Source organism: Ctenopharyngodon idella, chromosome 11 (assembly GCF_019924925.1).
Source record: "Ctenopharyngodon idella isolate HZGC_01 chromosome 11, HZGC01, whole genome shotgun sequence".
Taxonomy (NCBI): Eukaryota; Metazoa; Chordata; class Actinopteri; order Cypriniformes; family Xenocyprididae; genus Ctenopharyngodon; species Ctenopharyngodon idella.
In genome coordinates, this window is record NC_067230.1 from 26,971,386 (window position 1) to 26,991,229 (window position 19,844).

General features: G+C 36.3%; 3 protein-coding genes across 5 annotated transcripts in view; 2 read left to right on the forward strand and 1 right to left on the reverse strand.

The window, feature by feature from the left end:
• LOC127522378 (uncharacterized) overlaps positions 1-11,077 on the forward strand; it is a 42,879-nt gene extending 31,802 nt beyond the window's left edge. Inside the window, exon 19 of the transcript XR_007932574.1 lies at positions 11,033-11,077. The gene's annotated coding sequence lies outside the window, so the exon portion shown is untranslated. The remainder of the gene's footprint in view (positions 1-11,032) is intronic.
• Positions 5,630-12,187, forward strand: LOC127522384 (uncharacterized). Its single transcript, XM_051912262.1, has 8 exons — positions 5,630-5,748; positions 7,058-7,360; positions 7,456-7,749; positions 9,748-9,786; positions 9,958-10,008; positions 10,731-10,781; positions 11,471-11,517; positions 11,629-12,187. The coding sequence occupies exons 1-8, from the start codon at positions 5,694-5,696 to the stop codon at positions 11,695-11,697; spliced, it is 909 nt and encodes a 302-aa protein (XP_051768222.1). The 5' UTR covers positions 5,630-5,693; the 3' UTR covers positions 11,698-12,187.
• Positions 12,188-12,636: 449 nt separating this feature from the next.
• The window catches only part of cacna2d3 (calcium channel, voltage dependent, alpha2/delta subunit 3), a 51,124-nt gene continuing 43,916 nt past the window's right edge, over positions 12,637-19,844 (reverse strand). For 2 of the 3 annotated variants that reach the window (XM_051912235.1, XM_051912234.1), the window contains 3 exons: positions 19,757-19,812; positions 17,535-17,649; positions 16,139-16,280 (listed from right to left, as the gene is read on the reverse strand). In XM_051912235.1, coding sequence (XP_051768195.1) covers positions 16,154-16,280; positions 17,535-17,649; positions 19,757-19,812 — 298 coding nt within the window. In that variant the 3' untranslated portion in view covers positions 16,139-16,153. Of the gene's footprint in view, positions 13,330-15,984; positions 16,068-16,138; positions 16,281-17,534; positions 17,650-19,756; positions 19,813-19,844 lie in introns of those variants that run through there. The other variant, XM_051912236.1, reaches the window with a different exon arrangement.

Consider the following 19,844-nt stretch of genomic DNA (forward strand, 5'->3'; position numbering starts at 1 on the left):
AATCCGATGGCTCAGTGAGGCCTGCATAGCCAGCAATGACATTTAGTCTCTCAAGATCCATTAATGTACTAAAAACATATTTAAATCAGTTCATGTGAGTACAGTGGTTCAATATTAATATTATAAAGCGACGTGAATATTTTTGGTGTGCCAAAAATAACAAAATAACTACTTATCAAAATAACTCACCCTCATGGCATGTGGAACGCCATGAGGGTGAGTAATAAATGACATTATTTTCATTTTTGGGTGAACTAACCCTTTAAATGATCAAAATCTGATGGAAAATATGTTTTTATTTACACAACATGGCTTTCCTTTGATGTAAAGGGAACAGGCAATTAAAAGTTCTTTTCCAAGTACTTTTTTTAGGCAGGCAAAACTTATAAAGTTTGTGAAGAATCCACATCTCATCTTTTGATGACAATGTATGCTATTCTTACAAACAGCACTGTGAAATATTCCTATTTTGTCACGTCATGCATCTTAAGACTTCAAATTAAATGCCAAATCAATCTGCGTTTAGCTGTGACAGCTCGTGGCGGCCACTCATATCCAGGTATGTTCACTGGTCCAGGTATGTTCATGTAAGAATAAAACACTCAGCACATTCTAACACTGTCTTTGACGGTAATAATTATCATCTATCTTCAGTAATCCAGACATCACAAAGGTGATTTTGTCTCTGTAGACTGAGACTTGTTTGGCGGAAGCAAGGCTCTCTGATTTGAGTGATAGTAAGCCTAATGTTTCAAGGCAGGGGTCAGAGGTCACCTGCTGACCAGGAGGGACAATACTGGGAATAAAATGGCCACCAGTGGAAAACTCAAAGCATTTGCTGATCCACATTCCATAGCGTTCTCCTGTTGGAAAAAAAAAATATATAGTTAGGGCTAGCAAATCTCCTTTGGTAGAGTCTCAAAGGTGCAGCATGTAATATTGACAGCTAGAGGTTGAAAATGGATCTGCAGTCCAAATTTAAAATACTTGAAAGAGTTGTTTCCCATGCCCCCTCCTCCTCAGACTCCACACTCATATGGGTTGCCAGACTGAGGAAGTGCAACAGGAACATTGTTTACTTGCGCAATTGAAAACAGAAAGCGAAAAATGTCTTTCTGGGCTTTAAGTCGTTTCCATCTCTGAAACGCATCTCCAATATTTTTCACGTTCATGTTTGAGCGTTAAACTCAACTTCCACTGGAATTAAAAACGCTCACTCTGCTCCGCGCCAGTGGACACGAACCATTAATGTGGCGCATCTGGAGAAAGAGAGAACACGCACGGAGCTGAAAGGGCTTGAATGAAGCAAGTTTGGCTTTAGATAAAACTACTAGAGGATATAGCGCTAAAATATAATTTACCACAAATGATCCTGAGTGCTTGTGGTGTGAACTGCACCGCTGTTTTGAAATGCTGCTCACTTCAACTAGAAACAGTAAAATGGTGCTACCGCTCTGTCTCGCAGTCCGGATGAAAATATGCGTTATATATATATATATATAAAATTTGTTTAAAAAAAAAAACAAGAAAATTTATTTCACAAAAATTGTTAACGCACACACACAAGTACCATCCCACTTAACATAAACATAAATTGTAGGAATATTACTAATACTAATGAATAAATAGGCCTATAAGGTAAGGCTATTGATTAGCAGTCCCAAACTAGTTTTTGTTAAAAAAATAAAGTTGGTAAGTTGGCATGAGCCACCAAAGTAATTTAAAAATATACAAAATAACACAACGTGAAAATAAAGTGCCATTTTGGGGTTCTAGAAACAACAGTTACCATGGTAAATACACAATATAACATGAGCCGTTATTGAAACATGGAAACTGCTGCAGATGAATAGAATGAACATCATATCTGCATGCAAATCCTTCCCAGCTAACACATGAGTCACGACGTACCAGTTATGTGATTCATTTATTAGTTCTTTACTTTTATTTCATGACTTAAGGTTAGGGTTGACAACGTAATTACGACATTGCATGCTCGTAGTTTCTCTTGCACTTTATATATGAAGTGATATACAGCGCGCACTGCCGCATTTGCGCGTACAATTGAAGAGTGCGCGCTACGAGCACTGTTTAACGGCTGACAGGACAGGAAAGTTCGGTTTTCTGAGGTAAAACACTTTTTATTTCGTAACAAGCTACAAAAATAACGTTTGAATAACGACACTTACATATAGCTGACAACATCTAAACTGACCACAGATACTGAATCGGGACAACACGTTTTTCTCAGGCACTCTGCGACCCACTCGGAACGGTCTTGTTATAGCATGAATATTACATGTGGAGTTTTAATATGAACACATGAACTATACTTAAGCTACCTGACATAGTCGTTTTGTCTTTGAATTCCTACTTGTAATTCCCGCTGTAATCAGCTAAAATATTGGCTTACTTATGGCAATCAGGTTAATGTTTCTATTTGACGCTTACACAAAGAGAATATGATAAAATTCTGATTACTATTCATGTTAATGTCACATACCATATGGCAATGTGTGTATCTGGTTTTGGTTGTTTCAGAATCTCCTGCTCTAATAGCATCTCCAAATGTCCGAAGTGAGTCCAGCTCAGTGAAGATGATCTGTGAGACGCAGCAGATGTTACAGTGAAACATTTTTTCTACATAAACAGAGAAACAGAGAAGAATATAAAAGTAAGTCTATCATGTGAGCTCGATCTCACTGGTGCTGAAGTGCTCAGATGGGCAGCTGTAAAATCACCTGTATCAGTTGACATTAACTGAGCACAGGATTGATAAACCATCATCTCATTCTCCTGATGGCACAGTGACGGTTCTAGATGAGATATTTCACTGCTGTTCTTCAACTACCACTTTGAAGTCACAAGTTCAAAAAACATCTCCTCACTCTGATCCAGTGACAGTAACAGTCCAGAGTAAGTTCTTCAAAAATCATGTTGAAATAACGAGTAATATTTTTTTCTCAATGTTTCAACAGCGACCTCTACTGATGACAACAGTCCATACTCCACCAAATAACCATATATACTACCTTACATCTCAACATATATGTAGAACATTCGTATAGTAAAGCGTTTCTGATATTTTCATGCTGCATTATATGATATGCTGTAATATTAATACCAGTAGCCTTCTAATTAAAGTATTTCCAGACTAAATGGACTCTGTGATATAGTTAAATTCTCTTTGCAGATTCAGTGGCGACCTCTACTGGTGAAACTCTGACAACAGCCACAGAAACTGATATTCTGAATATCTGTAAGAACTAAAACAAACCTTGAAAATTCTTCTCTCATGATCACGTGATTTGGTATAATCATTTAAAATGAATTTAATAGTATATATAAAAAAAAAAAATGGCACATAATTTATCTGATTTAGTGCTGTATCCATTCTCGTAATGCAATATAAACAAGGATTAAAGCCTTATTTTTTCTTGAAAACTCGTGGCTTTCAGTAGTGCTGGTTTTCACTGGTGTTGGTTTATTTCTGTCTGGACTCATGGGATTCATCTGTCTGTGCCACTTTGACAGTAAGTTTAGTTATGCATAAAATGAGCTCCATGATATAGAAACATGATAATAAAGTCTATATCTGTGCAGGTTCTGATGATGTTCTCACAGAAAACATGGATGATTCATGATAAATGATTTATCTGTGCATATCATAATTAAAAAAAAAATTAATGTGGCTCGTAATCTTTAATCAAAATAACTTTCCCTCCCTCTTACAGCGACATCTCTTCTCTGATGATGTGTTTACTGGCGTGAGGGTGGGACAACCTGTCACTCACATCAATGTGATGAGATCCACCAATAGCAAACCACAACCATCCAATCAATTCCTGATGGACAAAATCAAGTCCCGCCCTACATTCTTACTTCTTTGAGAAGTTGTTTCACTTGGATATATGTCACAATAGAAAAGAAAAGACTATCGCAACTTCCCTTTCATGTCAACTTTAAATGTTACTTTTACAAAACTACCTTCCATCTTTCTGAGTCTGTGAGTACAAAAAAAATAAAAATACATTTGGCCAATAGCGTAACTGTTACGGTGGTGCTGGTTACATCAGAAATGCTCAATGATAAATGCACAAAAAATAACATTACTGTCCAGAAATCAATTTCAGTATTACATTGTGTTTAATTTATAGACATAGAATTCATGTTTAATGTGATAGTTTCATCCTTACATTTACTATAATACAATATGTTGTTAGTTTCAAGAGTATTTACATTAGTGAATGAATACGTAGATCCACATTAAGGATTTGTGTGTCCTAATGGACTGGTGGTAAAATATATTTTAAGCGTGCCAGAGGTTCTGGGTTATAATAAGCCTGTTTATTTTTTTTTTTTCTCATTCAAACCAAAGATGTGCATCAGTGATTGTATATCAAGAGCAGGGTTTGTGTGCATTTTGTTTTGTGATTTCAACAGAAAAAATAGAGAGTCTCCACAACAGCGTTAAAATGTTAGTTCACCCAAAAATAAAAATTCTGTCATCATTTAGTCACCCTCAAATTGTTCCAAACCTGTATGAATTTCTTTCTTCTGCAGAACACAAAAGAAGATATTTTGAAGAAAATGGGTAACCAAACAGTTGATGGGCCATATTGACTTCCATAGTATGGGGGAAAAAATACTATGGGAGTCAATGGGGTCCATTAACTGTTTAGTTACCGACATTCTTCAAACTATCTTAAAGGGTTAGTTCACCCAAAAATGAAAATAATGTCATTTATTACTCACCCTCATGCCGTTCCACACCCGTAAGACCTTTGTTCATCTTCAGAACACAAATTAAGATATTTTTGTTGAAATCCGATGAAATGCTTCAGGAAGCTTCCGAGCGTAATGAATCAGCATATCGAATCATGATTCGGATTGCGTGTCAAACCGCCAAACTGCTGAAATCACGTGACTTTGGCGCTCCGAACTGCGGATTCGACACGCTGATTCATTTTGCTCCGAAGCTTCCTGAAGCAGTGTTTTGAAATCAGCCATCACTATATAAGTCGTTATTTTGTTTTTTTTGGCACACCAAAAATATTCTCGTCGCGTTATAATATTAATATTGAACCACTGTACTCACATGAACTGATTTAAATATGTTTTTAGTACATTAATGGATCTTGGGAGAGAAAATGTCATTGCTGGCTATGGAGGCCTCTCTGAGCCATCGGATTTCAACAAAAATATCTTAATTTGTGTTCTGAAGATTAACGAAGGTCTTACGGGTGTGGAACGGCATGAGGGTGAGTAATAAATGACATTATTTTCATTTTTGGGTGAACTAACCCTTTAATTTGTGTTCAGCAGAAGAAAGAAATTCATACAGGTTTGCTAATCAGCTGGAGATGTTTCTTTTGGTACATTTGGGGGCAGTTGTACACGTCAAGTCACTTTCACTTTCCATCCATGCCGCGAGTTGTTTCAAAAAGTGGTGGGGACAATACTGACACTGGCAAAAAATGGTGGGAACACGTCCTAACTGTCCTGCCCACAAATTACACCTATGCATGTGGCCCAGATCTGCTCTCTGTTACAGCTGAACATGTCATCTCATGATGTACGTTCATCTTCATAGAACTGACTGCACAAGCATTAGATGGTTTCCTGTGGTCTAATTTGTTACTTCCTAATTCACCTATTGTGTGAGTCTCGTCTCTTTTTTAACTCTTGCTGTAATGGAGTTGTTCATCTTCATTGCTTTTCTTCTCCTTATGGAGGTTCAGTCTTACAGTAAGTGATCTCTGTCGTTTAATGTTGAATTAGCACTGTATGTCCACATTTGTAGTGAAAAAAAACATTTGTCTAAAATATTTCAGCATGTGTGATCTGTACGTTTGTGTTTTAGTAGAACGCAGCGAACACATGAACCTACAGCCTCTGCTTTAAGGAAGTATTACTTTAGCATGAAAATTCATTAAACTGATTTCAATAACCAGATTAATCCATTAACTGGAATTTTGGGTCATGTAATCACATTTGGAATATCCACTGTACAAGAGAATTCATTTACATCTGCACGTTCATATGAAAGTTATTCTGGGAGCTACTGTATATATGCTGATAAAAGCTATCAGAATCAGGGAAATACATTTTTAAAGTGCATTAGAAAGAGATTTTCTCCTAACAACTGCAATGTATCAAAGTCCGTCTCAAAAACACAGTGTGAAACCACCCATTTTCTGCTGTCACAAACGTATCCAATCCGGTCAACATGCGGGGTGGGGCTTTTCCTATCAGCATTTTAACACAGTGAGCTCAAAATCACCTTTAAGAATGGACAGTATGTGATGTATGTTATGATGAACTATATGTCTTTCTCTACTGACTTTCTATGATGTTCAATGCATTTCTAAGGATGCTGATTTTTTAGAAGGCTGCTGTCTAACTCAAGAGATGGCAAATGGGAACATGGTTTGTGTAACATTAGCAACACATTATTAGCTCTTTGATAACGTAATCAAGCCAAAGGCTAATCAATTGCCGCTGTGTGTCCGACATTATAGAGAGTGATACATAAAATGCATTACAATGACTCTGATACATCAACTTGAAGACAACCCTGTATAATTTGCAGTTGATGAAGTTTCTGGTTCAAACATATATGGCTGAATTAAATAAATATTTCCACTTGCCATTGTGTAGTGTTTATTACATTTGCCCGAGTGGATCAGGTAGCTGGTGTGATTAAGTGGAGGCAGGGACTAATTTGCATAATTATGGATCCATGTAAACATAGTTACATTCAAGTTATTTTAAGGCATGAAGAAATTATTTTCACAGAACAAAATGTTTAAATATGTTATTTTGATCATCTAAGATGAGTTCTAAGCAAGAAAATTATTGACTGCAGTGGGACTTTAAATCTCATGGCCTACATTTTCCATTCATCATGTAGTTGGGTGTTGCTGCAAGGACATTTATGAGATTAAATTTCTTGAAAAGTTTAACCAAAACATGGACTATGATTGGAGAATTATGCATGGAAAAGTGGTCAGTAAGAAGATGTAATGATTGATTGATCTGTTTTTGGTTGTTTCAGAATCTCCTGCTGTAAAAGTATCTCCAGATGTCATAAGTGAGTCCAGCTCAGTGAAGATGATTTGTGAGATGTTGCCAGCAGATGTTGCAGTGAAACAGTGTTATTTCTACATAAACAGAGGAAAAGAGAAGAATATAAAAGTTAGTCCATCTTGTGAGCTCAATCTCACTGGTGCTGAAGTGCTCATATGGGCAGCTGTAAAATCACCTGCATCAATCAACATTAACTGCTTCTACACAATACATAAACACGGGATTGATAAACCATCATCTCATTCTCCTGCTGCCACTGTGACGGTTCTAGGTGAGATATTTCACTGCTGTGCTTCTGCAATAGAAACAATTAGTGCAAAGTTTTTTTATTATTATTATTAATTATGAATTATTTAACTTAAACAGGTTCACTTCAGAAACCCACCATGAATGTTAGTGATGATGATGTCCAGATCAACATAGCCTGTGAAATTCTACTATCAGTCAGAGTTGATTTCATCTGTCGTCTCTACACTGAGGATGGTCTTCTGCGCACAAGTTACTCTCAGGGGAAACAGTCTGGAGGGCATCTTTGTATGTTTTATTCAAGTCATAGTGAACTCTTGACAGGATCAGAGAACAGACAGCTGAGCTGTGATTATTCACTCAACACTGAACCTGAGATCAGATCACCGCGCAGTGACACAATCACCGTCAGAGGTGAGGACTTTTTACTGTAATTTTTCTTAATATATGAGCACTTGTCAGAGACACCTGTTGAAGCTAGTATGATTTATGTAGGTCATTAGAACATTATGAAAGTTTGATCAATAAAAGAAAAAGTCAGTATTTACAACAAATAAAAAAAGCTGAATTTACTGTGTATTACAACTATAGAGCACTTCTTATAAAGACGTATTCAATAAGCTGTATAATACAACACTGAAAGGTCAAATACACTAAATATACAGGTGGGTATCGGTCTCTGAAGTCAGAACAACATACTGAAGCTGATTTTAGCAGTTTTAGCGATGCTGTTAAGATAGTGAATCAGTACAGTGATCTGTGAATTCTTCTTACACAGAATAACTTTTCAGACAAACATAAAACCACAGTGTGACTTTAGCAAATGAACAATCTGATACATTTAGACAGGAAGGAAGAGCCACTTCAGCTGATCATGTCAGAGAGCTAGACAATGCCTGACATATCTATAGAAAGAAGTTTGATTCTGCATAGGTATCTAATATTGACAACCCGATCTCACGGCAATTCGTACACGAATTTGTAAATTTTTTGCCAAATCATACTTCTTATATGAGTTGACAAATTCGTCTGAATTCGTACGAATGACCTACCCCTAACCCCGCCCCTAAACCTACCCATCACTGGGGTTTAGACAAATTGTATGAATTTGTACGAGTGAGGTCGTGAGATAGCGTTGAATATTGATGGTGAGAGGAGAAACTGCAAGCAACTTATTTAATATTTTAAAAATTTCTTTGCAAGTTCTTATTGGGTCATTCCTGTTCTGCAGGACCTTTTGAACTCTTTTTTTTTAGTAATACACAAATTAATACACTTGTGTTGAAGTCAGAAGTATTTCAAATTAAGTATTTTTCAGAAATATGTTCTGGTTCATCATATGAGATTATGACTTGATTAATTATGATTTTTACACATACAAATAAAGAACAGTTGCACAGTGAGTGATTGACAGTCAGTTTAAAACAACTTTTGAAGTGTTGACATTATCATACAGATTTTTGTATTTTGTCAAACCAACTAATACCACAAACCATGACAGAAAATAAGTAAATGCTTTTACTGTTGTTTGTGCTGTTGTTTTCCTTCCAAAATGATGTCACTTCCTGAAGGATGACGTCAGTAAAGAACTGCTTTTAAAGTAGTCATGAAATCAAAATGAACCCTATTTACTTTGTTAGTGCATATTACTAGTCTTGTCGTGAACAATTAATCTGTGCAAGTTAATATAGAAAAAAATAGTTTGTCGTGGAAATCTTTAATCAAAATCTGAAAATACTGAAGATCTGAAGATGGAGATGTGTATCTTTAAAATAAATGGAAGAGAAAGTAACTCAAAACTGAGCTCATCATGTCAGCTCTCACTCAATGGATCTGAAATCAGTATTTGGTCAGAAGGTCAGAGTTCATCCGTGAGAATAACCTGCTTCTACACTGTGAAGAAGTCACACGTTCAAAAACCATCTCCTCACTCTGATCCAGTGCCAGTGACAGTCCAAAGTGAGTCTTGAGATATTTATGTATTGATAATGTTTAAAAATTTATTTCTATCAAAAAGCAAACACCAAAGTTTGCATAGCTCTATCCACTGTGATTTACTTAAGATCATTATTCAGCTTCATGAGTCTATGATATGGGCTGTTTACCTTTGTAATGTTTCTCTGTACAGTAGGATTATTGAAAGCAAAATTAGCATCTGTTTATATAAAACTAAATGAATAAACTCATTGTCTCACTCTTAAACGTTACAGTGCTGGTTCTTTGGTTCTGTAATAACCGTATTTGATATAAACCAGTACAGACCAGAATTACATTATATTGCATAGTATGAAAAAAAAAGTTGTATTTGAAGGCTCTATACCTTTAACAACAAAGACTGTATTGACCTTTGCTTTAAAGTTAAATATTACAACTATTCCCTGTAATACTGGTAAACTGCCTTTATGGTTTCAGCACCAGATGCACATCATGTTACGACAGCCAAGAAAACCTGTGAGTAATTGAGATTGTAAAATCAAAAAGAAATTATTCTTATTACACCTTGAATTATGTGATAATTGGTATATTTAGCTGATAAGTTACTGATAACACTTTGTCTGGTTATTCTGAATTAAAAGTGAAAAATGATTCCCCTTGCAATATAAGTTATTTTCATATTTGTAGACTCACTTTCCAAGTCAAACCCGCCAACCAGCACAACAAAGGAAACCACATGTAAGTTCATCCACTCTTCCTCATTGGTAAAAATCACTATATGTTGGATTCGTAAATCAGATTTAAAAAATATAACTAGGATCCATTTGCTCAACCAAGGCTCAACTCTGCAAATGTTTCCAAACATTGAGCAGCATGAAAGTTTACTTTGATTATGCTAATTTTCTCAATGTTCAATTGTTTATGAATTGGGTAAAAAAAAAAATTAAAGTTCAATAATGCATCTACATTTTGTGACATTGTTTTTTTTCTTAAGTTTCCATGGCAACCTCTACTCTGTTAACAGAACAATGTCAGAACCCAGTACTTAGATGCCAAGATAGTAACCAAATAGGAAGTCACATGACTCAAGAAGAGACTGTGTGGCTTATGAACTGAGCTGGACTCTCTTAATTCTGTAGCTTCATAATTTCATTCAAAAACATCTTAGTTCATTTTGTATTGGTCTTTCACATTCCAATTGTTTGTTTATCATAGTTACAGCTATAACTTTATATTTAAAGATTTATGCCAGTCTTTAAGACAATTTTCATTTTAAATACACACCATGATGTTCTCACTGCAGTTTCAACAACGTCCACACAAAAAAACGTCACAAAGGGACACAAAAATATCTGAGTAAAGTTTAGTGTTCCAATGAAAACATGTACCTGACATTAAAATTCTTTCATAGTGTGTTTATTATATCTCATATGGCTAATTATTTTGCAATGTATTTTCAGCAATAATGGCTGCTGTTTCCACTACTGAAACCCCAGAATCCACCAGAACTGGTAACTTTAATAAATATCAGTAGAACCCCATATAAGAAAAATTCTTCTTTTTACAGTGACTTCATCAAACACTGTAAAGGCTAATTCACACTGCACAGACAGACACCAACAAATGGCACATTTGAAAGCGTAATGCATTTTCATTCACCACATTTGAAGCTTTAGGAGAAGCCATTTCACAATTGTCCAGTTGTTTTGGATGGTTTTCTATTGACTCTGTTTGACCCTCTTCATCATGCTGTTCTTCAAAGGCCTCGAACACCCAGATTCCCATCAGGACAACACACCAGATCCCACAGCGACTTCCTCTTTCATTATGTCTGAAAATTCAATGTACCAGCCCTCATGTGATAAAATGTTTCTTTCATTAAAGAGGTCATATCATGATGAATCATATCTACTAATACTAGTACTAAACCTACTATGAAAACACACTGTGGATTCACAATTCAAAACTTCCTCATAAGCATTGAGAATTCCTTGAGAATTCCTATAAACACTGAGAAAAATTACCCACCCAATCACGATGAGCTCATACAGAGGAAGTGGAACAAATACTAATTCATCACAACACTGTCGCACAATCAGAGATGATTCTGCTGTGTAAAGTGTCAAAGCTAAAGCTTTATGACAGAGAGTTTGTTCATGTCAAAACATGTTCTTTATGATGCTTCTGCATTGCATTACAGATGTTTTGGTCAATAAACAGAAAGAGGGAAGTACAAAGGAAAATGAGGTATGTGTGAACATTGTCACACCACAAACCCACATAACCAAATGAGACGTCCATCATGAACAGAAAACAAACACATTTATCTTGTCTGTCTTTATTTTTTTTCCCCTCCAGAATGTTTACCACCTGTACTGCACGATCCCTGACAAACCAGTTCACTCAAACGAAGCAGATCAAGTCTAGTTTGGTGAAGATGCACTGATGAGTCTCTGTTGTTTCATTATGTACAGTATATCCATTATAAAGTTTCTTTACTTGAAGAAAAATAGGTGTTTACTTTCATTATTCAGTGCTTGGTGTGGAACCACTTATAATATTGGACTTAAAATATTACATTTAATATTAATACTATTTATTTTTAACCATCCCTTTGTCTGAAATGATCTGTTTTAATAGAAAATGTATGGCTTGTCAGTAAACTGCCACCATTTTGTTTGGCTAATGTTATTCCATAGAAAAAAAGTAGGCTATCAACGGCCCCTTCACTATTGCTTTGAAAACATTATCCGTATTATACAGATAAAATTGTTTACTTACGGTTTGGGATGTGGCTTCTGTCAGATCCAATCCAGTGATATCAAACTTTTTTTACAGTCTATGGATCCAATACAGTTGGCTGCTTCATCTTTCAACAAAAGTTTCTTTGCAAACTCTCCATTATAATGTGCCTTTGTTTACAAAACACAGTAAAATGCTCTGAACAAATATAATTCTCCGACGTGATCCGGGATTTCTGTTTTACCATCTGTATTATCATAGTGGTTATCAGTACATTTATCATTACAAAATCAAAGCTGATTTTGGTAATTCAAGTCAATTGGTATACTAGCATTATACCATTAATTGAATATACATTTTACAATATACAGGCACCAATATACAATACCGTAAACACCACAAACAGTGAATTTCTGGCAACCATGCTGCTGCTTTTTACCATAAATTAAAGTTTTGTGTGTTTTGATATCAGTGTTGTCAGATTTTATTGCTTTCATGACTAGTGCTAAAATTTAAGTTGCTGATCCTCTAAGAGAGATTAGAGATCCCTTCGTTATTATAACCCAAAGAATTCACGTAGTGCATTCAGAGAATTAAATTAAACAATCGAAAACTGATGGAAAATATGTTTTTATTTACATAACATGGCTTTCCTTTGATGTAAAGGGAATAGGCAATTAAAAGTTATTTTCCAAGTACTTTTTTTAGGCAGGCAAAACTTATAAAGTTTGTGAAGAATCCACATCTCATCTTTTGATGACAATGTATGCTATTCTTACAAACAGCACTGTGAAATATTCCTATTTTGTCACGTCATGCATCTTAAGACTTCAAATTAAATGCCGAATCAATCTGAGAGGCAGGCAAAAAAAATAATTAAATAAATTACATTTTTGCTCAGTTTTTGTCTGTGCTTAACAGTACAGATTAAGACTAAAGTTGTATGAAGGAACCTTGAAGAACAGCTACATGGACTGCGTTTAGCTGTGACGGCTCGTGGCGGCCACTCATATCCAGGTATGTTCACTGGTCCACATGTAAGAATAAAACACTCAGCACATTCTAACACTGTCTTTGACGGTAATAAATATCATCTATCTTCAGTAATCCAGACATCACAAAGATGATTTTGTCTCTGTAGACTGAGACTTCATGTTTGGCGGAAGCAAGGCTCTCTGATTTGAGTGTATAGTAAGCCTAATGGGTCAAGGCAGGGGTCAGAGGTCACCTGCTGACCAGGAGTGACAATACTGGGAATAAAATGGCCACCAGTGGAAAACTCAAAGCATTCGCTGATCCACATTCCATAGCATTCTCCTGTTGGAAAAATATATATATAGTTAGGGCTAGCAAATCTCATTTGGTAGAGTCTCAAAGGCGCAGCATGTAATATTGACAGCTAAAGCTTGAAATTGGATCTGCAGTCCAAATTTTAAATACTGGAAAGAGTTGTTTCCCACGCCCCCTCCCCCTCAGACTCCACATTCATATGGGTTGCCAGACTGAGGAAGTGCAAAAGGAACATTGTTTACTTCTGCAATTAAAAACAGAAAGCGAAAAACGTCTTTCTGGGCTTTAAGCCGTTTCCATCTCTCAAACACATCTCCAATATTTATCCATGTTTTAATATGGCTCTGGTCATAGAGCTTTTTAGATGGATAGTGATTTACATGGCTGCCATGGCTGCAATACGCTGTGTTTTCCACTAACTGGCAACCCGGGGTGTCAAAATACTATTGTGTAAATTGGCAGTGGGTGGGATCACAAAGGCCAAAACAAAAACAGACATTCCGACCTGGAAAGCACATTTCAAAGTAGAATAACTGGCTATAGCAAAGTATTTGAACTTAGCTTGTTTCCTAAATAGTCAGCACCTTTAAATAGTCAGGAAACAAGACTAAAAGTCATGACAACCCACATACATATATGTATGCTCTTTATAGATTCAACTTTCAGCTACAAAATGACTCCAAATGAGCTGAAAGCCCACAAGAGGTGTGAAACTGAAGTGTGAATGGCCCACTGAAATCTTTTTGAGTGTACTTTCTTTCAGTCATGATGTGGATGAGTATTTTACATGCAGATTGAATGGGGTTCTACCAACATAAGCACACTTGAAACTTTACTATTTATACAACATTAACTTAATCAGAACTCAAGGGTACTGCAATTAATATAAATCAGGTAAGTTTTCATGTCTGGGTTCCCGACCAAAGATTTTCCTAGTCGAATGGTAGTCATTTATTTAAGTCATTAGTCAACTAGTCGCACTTATATAATAATAACAAGTGTTTTCTGAGTCAGTGTCGACGGCATTTCTGAGTCAGTGTCGACGGCATTTCTCTTTATAGTTGTCACTATAAAGAGAAATGCTACATTTGCCATGTTGTCACTGTCATGTGATCTACGGCATCAGTTGCATCTCTTGACGCATGGCCTCATGGAATAGTAAAGTGTCCATTGGAAGCACACTTCAGAATCTCGCAGGAAGTAGTAGGTCATCCAGGTGCTTTTCACCTACTGTTTTATGAATATTATGAATTTAGACATACTACTTGGCTCACATATCAGGTTTTTCACTTACTATATAGTATGGAAGTAGGCATATTTGGACGCAGGCTTGGTTATGTGGCTAATAATAGTGCATATTTATCTAGGTTAACGTTAGAGTTATGTTTCAAATGACAAGCCATGTTTCATGATACAGTAAGCCATGTTTGATGTCAATGAATGATAGGCGAAAGTTTTTTCTGCAGAGTTTGCACATCACTTTTTTGGGGTCAACCTTTACCCTCTCCAAATGATCCCACACTTTGGATTTCCTGCCCAAGATAATTACCACATGGACCAGCCGTGTTAACGATCTGTCTGTCACTGACTTCACCACTTCATGTGGAGTTGACCAAGCCTTTTCTAACATTTGGTCTACTATTAAAGGATTAGTTCACTTCAGAATTCAAATTTCCTGATAATTTACTCACCCCCAAGTCATCCAAGATGTTTATGTCTTTCTTTCTTTCTTCATTCGTAAAGAAGCTAAGGTTTTTGAGGAAAACATTCTAGGATTTTTCTCCTTTTCACTGGGTACAACGGGTTGAAGGTTCAAATTTCAGTTTCAGTGCAGCTTCAAAGGGTTCTACACGATCCCAGACGAGGAATATGGGTCTTGTCTAGCGAAATGATCGGTCATTTTCTAAAAAAAAATAAAAATTTATATACTTTTTAAGTACAAATGCTCATCTTGCACTAGCTCTGTGATGCGTGTCAATGACTTCACACATTACGTAATCACGTTGGAAAGGTCACGTGTAGCATAGGCAGAAGTACCGATCCAGTGTTTACAAAGCAAACGCGCAAAGACTAAGTCAAACCACCCTTTACAAAAAAAAAGATAAAAACAACAATGGCAGACGATTTTGAAGTTGGAAGAGAAAATGAGTTTTTCGCCCTACCCTTACCCCGCTGCTGGGTCGGTACTTCCTCGTATGTCACGCATGACCTTTCCAACATAATTACGTAATCCACATCTTAGAGCAGTGCAAGATGAGCATTTGTGTTTAAAAATAATATAATTTTTATTTGTTTTTTTTTAAATAACCGATCTTTTCACTAGATAAGACCCTTATTCCTCGCCTGGGATCGTGTAGAGCCCATTGAAACTGAAATTTGGACCTTCAACCTGTTGAACCCCAGTGAAGTCCACTATATGGAGAAAAATCCTGGAAAGTTTTCCTCAAAAACCTTAATTTTTTTTGACTGAAAAATCTTGGACTGAAGAATTCAATTTTGGATGACATGGGGGTGAGTAAATTATCAGGAAATTTTCATTCTGAAGTGAACTAATCTTTAAGGGGCAGCCCTACTTGGCCTACTTTTATTTTTTATACTATTTATTTTATATATTTAAAATAAAATGATGGTGATGATGAAGTGCATCTATGATATGGTTATTATATATAATACACACTGTACCTCTGGATGAAATGGATGACAGGACTTTGGCCGTCTGCGATCCTTTTGAAACTTCAGTCTATCGCACTTCAGAGACTCATTATGTGCTCAGAGGTCAAGGCTGATAATTATACAAATACTCTGTTAAAATGTTAAAACTCCACATTCAAACAAGCAGATTTTTTTTAGTTTATGAAAGGATATAAATGATCTCAATGGGCTCCATGGTAACCGGAGCGGCGGAACCACAATCACATTTATTCTCAACAACCACCATAAACAGGTTACTGCTGGGAATCTGCTGAATCACAAACGTCCTGAGTGCGAAAACAGAAAAAAAGAAATGAGATTCTCGTACCCACTTTAAAATGAACACACAGCACTTTATGTCAGAAATAAGGACGTGAAACACAGCTCTGTTGTCAAATCACGCTATATTTACACTCTCAAATAGACAGTGGGCTGCAGCTATCGAGGGCAAAATAACCACATATAGACTAAAACAGCTTTCTGCAGAAAGGAGTCAGTTATATGTGGCAGAAATATGCCTCTCTCACAGTTCTAACCAGATGCTTTGCAATTAGAAGCATGAAGGTGACTGTGGGAGGTATGTTATATGTTCACATCTGAGGCCTCTCGGTTGTATATTAAATATTTTTATTTTCTATTTTATAATTTATATTAAATATATGTGCCATGATAGGTTAGAATATTAAGAATTTTGATAACATTTTATACTACTGCAGCTTTAAATGAATATAACTAACTAATCATAGTTTTGTTTTCATGTTATAAATTTATTGTGATATAATTTTAAGATCATATAATGTAAAATATTAAAACAAAAACAATATAAATGGATATATTATCAATTAAAGTTATTATAAAGAGCTAGCAAGGGTGGTTTATAGCACTTTAGTTGTTGCTTGACTGATAACCTTTAATTCGTGAGAGGTGCTAGCTAAATATAAAAGTGCATTTTCACAAAGCGAATGCTAGAATAGCAGCCCGTTTTTATCCATATCACTTTAAAGGGTTAGTTCACCCAAAAATGAAAATTCTGTCATTAATTACTCACCCTCATGTCGTTTTACACCCGTAAGACTTTCGCTGATCTTCGGAACACAAATTAAGATATTTTTGTTTAAATCCGATGGCTCAGTGAGGCCTGCATAGCCAGCAATGACATTTCCTCTCTCAAGATCCATTAATGTACTAAAAACATATTTAAATCAGTTCATGTGAGTACAGTGGTTCAATATTAATATTATAAAGCGATGAGAATATCTCAATTTGCGCTCCGAAGATTAACGAATGTCTTATGGGTGTGGAACGGCATGAGCGTGAGTAATAAATGACAGAATTTTCATTTTTGGGTGAACTAACCCTTTAAGGACAGCGCAATGTGTCATTAGAACATGCAAATGTATTTGTGTTGCAACTCACATCAGTATCATTTCAAAGTCATTTGTGTTTTGAACCAAAGCAAAAACAGCAAAAACTTTCCACTCATTTCTGCTGTGCATTATAAATAAGCATGCATACTCATAGACACACACAGATGTTCTCACCGTATACAGCCATTACAGTCAATGTTCCCTGTGGTCTCTTTGATGGTGCGCTCAGAGACAAAGGCAGGGTATTCTGTGTCACATGGCACCATCATTGTCCTCTGAGCTCTCTGGGCTACACACATGAAAGAAAAAAAAATACTCAGTGCAACTCAACCGTCTGCTTTAATGCACATCTCAACCATCTCCAGACTTAAAACACATTCAATTAGATATATCTAGTTCAGTCATTAATCTCTAGAGGTCCTTTACATGCAATCTGCAAGCAATCACATCATTACCACATGGCACAGGCTGATTGGCCTCTGCTGATCCTGCAACCAATGAGGCCAATTGTTTGCTCAACATTTAAATAGTCTGGATCAGTGTCTGAAAATACTGAACCATAAATTGAAATACTTTCCATAATTTATAACTGAAACAATATACCATTATTAATATACAGGTGCATCTCAATAAATTAGAATGTTGTGGAAAAGTTCATTTATTTCAGTAATTCAACTCAAATTGTGGAACTTGTGTATTAAATACATTCAGTGCACACAGAAGTCTTTGGTTTTTTTAATTGTGATGATTTTGGCTCACATTTAACAAAAACCCACCAATTCCCTATCTCAATAAATTAGAATACTTCATAAGATCAATAAAAAAAAAAAAAGGATATTTTAAACAGAAATGTCAGGCTTCTGAAAAGTATGTTCATTTCTATGCACTCAATACTTGGTTGGGCCTCCTTTTGCATGAATTACTGTATCAAGTATGGAGGCAATCAGCCTGTGGCACTGCTCAGGTGTAATGGAAGCCCATGTTGCTTTGATAGCGGCCTTCAGGTCATCTGCATTGTTGGGTCTGGTGTCTCTCATCTTCCTCTTGACAATACCCCATAGATTCTCTATGGGGTTCAGGTCAGGCGAGTTTGCTGGCCAATCAAGCACAGTAACACCATGGTCATTGAACCAGCTTTTGGTACCTTTGGCAGTGTGGGCAGGTGCCAAATCCTGCTGGAAAATTAAATCAGCATCACCATAAAGCTTGTCAGCAGAAGGAAGCATGAAGTGCTCTAAAATTTCCTGTTAGATGGCTGCATTGACTGTGGACTTCAGAAAACACAGTGGACCAAAACCAGCAGATGACATGACAGCTCAAATCATCACTGACTGTGGAAACTTCACACTGGACTTCAAGCAAAATGGTTTCTGTGCCTCTCCACTCTTCCTCCAGACTCTGGGACCTTGATTTTCAAATGAAATGCAAAATTTACTTTCATCTGAAAAGAGGACTTTGGACCACTGAGCAACAGTCCAGTTCTTTTTCTCCTTAGCCCAGGTAAGACGCTTCTGACGTTGTCTTTGGTTCAGAAGTGGCTTGGTACGTGGAATGTGACAGTTGTAGCCCATTTCCTGAAGACGTCTGTGTGCGGTGGCTCTTGATGCACTCCAGCTTCAGTACACTCCTTTTGAAGCTCTCCTATGTTCTTAAATCGGCTTCGCCTGACAATCCTCTCAAGCCTGTGGTCATTCCTTTCACTTCTACACCTTTTCCTACCACACTTTTTCCTTCCAGTCAACTTTCCATGAATATGCTTTGGCACAGCACTCTGCGAACAGCCAGCTCTTTCAGCAGTGACCCTCTGTGGCTTACCCTCATTGTAGAGGGTCTTGATGATCGTCTTCTGGACAACTGTCAAGTCAGCAGACTTCCCCATGACTGCTGTTGGGATTACTGACTTAAACCCAGTATTTATACCCTGAGAATGGTAATTTAATAGAACTTGAAATTAAATATTCTAATAATTTGAAATACTGTTTTTTTTTATTTTGATGAGCAGCAAGCTGTAATCATCAAAATGAAAACAAAAAAGTCTGGAAATATTTTACTTTATGTCTAATAAATCTAGAATATATTTAAGTTTTACATTTTGAATTAAATTACAGAAAGAAAAAAAAAACTTTTTCAGGATATTCTAATTTATTGAGATGCACCTGTATATTGGTTCGCATTATGGTCACGATAGCCAACATGACAGTGTATATAAACTACATTTTCTGCTATGTGTGATTAATATGCCATCCTACAGATTAATTGAGATTTATAGTCTTTTTAGTCCTTTATTAGATTAAAATCTAATATCTATTATATATCATGTGGAAGAAATGGAAAATAACAAGGGCATGCTCACAGGAGCATGTAACCCCATTAACATGTCATATATGGACTGATACCTTTGACTGTCGAGTCCCAGTTCCACCAGCTGTACAGGTTAAACTCCAGCAGAAATCTGCAATAAAGACACATTCTCATTCAGAAACA

What these genes read in the sequence shown, in the direction of transcription:
- LOC127522384 (XM_051912262.1), top strand. Translation starts at nt 5,694, where the DNA reads ATGGAGTTGTTCATCTTCATTGCTTTTCTTCTCCTTATGGAGGTTCAG. An exon ending in TACGACAGCCAAGAAAACCT is followed by an intron (nt 9,787 to 9,957) that starts GTGAGTAATTGA and finishes TCATATTTGTAG; the next exon opens with ACTCACTTTCCAAGTCAAAC. An exon ending in CCCAGAATCCACCAGAACTG is followed by an intron (nt 10,782 to 11,470) that starts GTAACTTTAATA and finishes ATTGCATTACAG; the next exon opens with ATGTTTTGGTCAATAAACAG.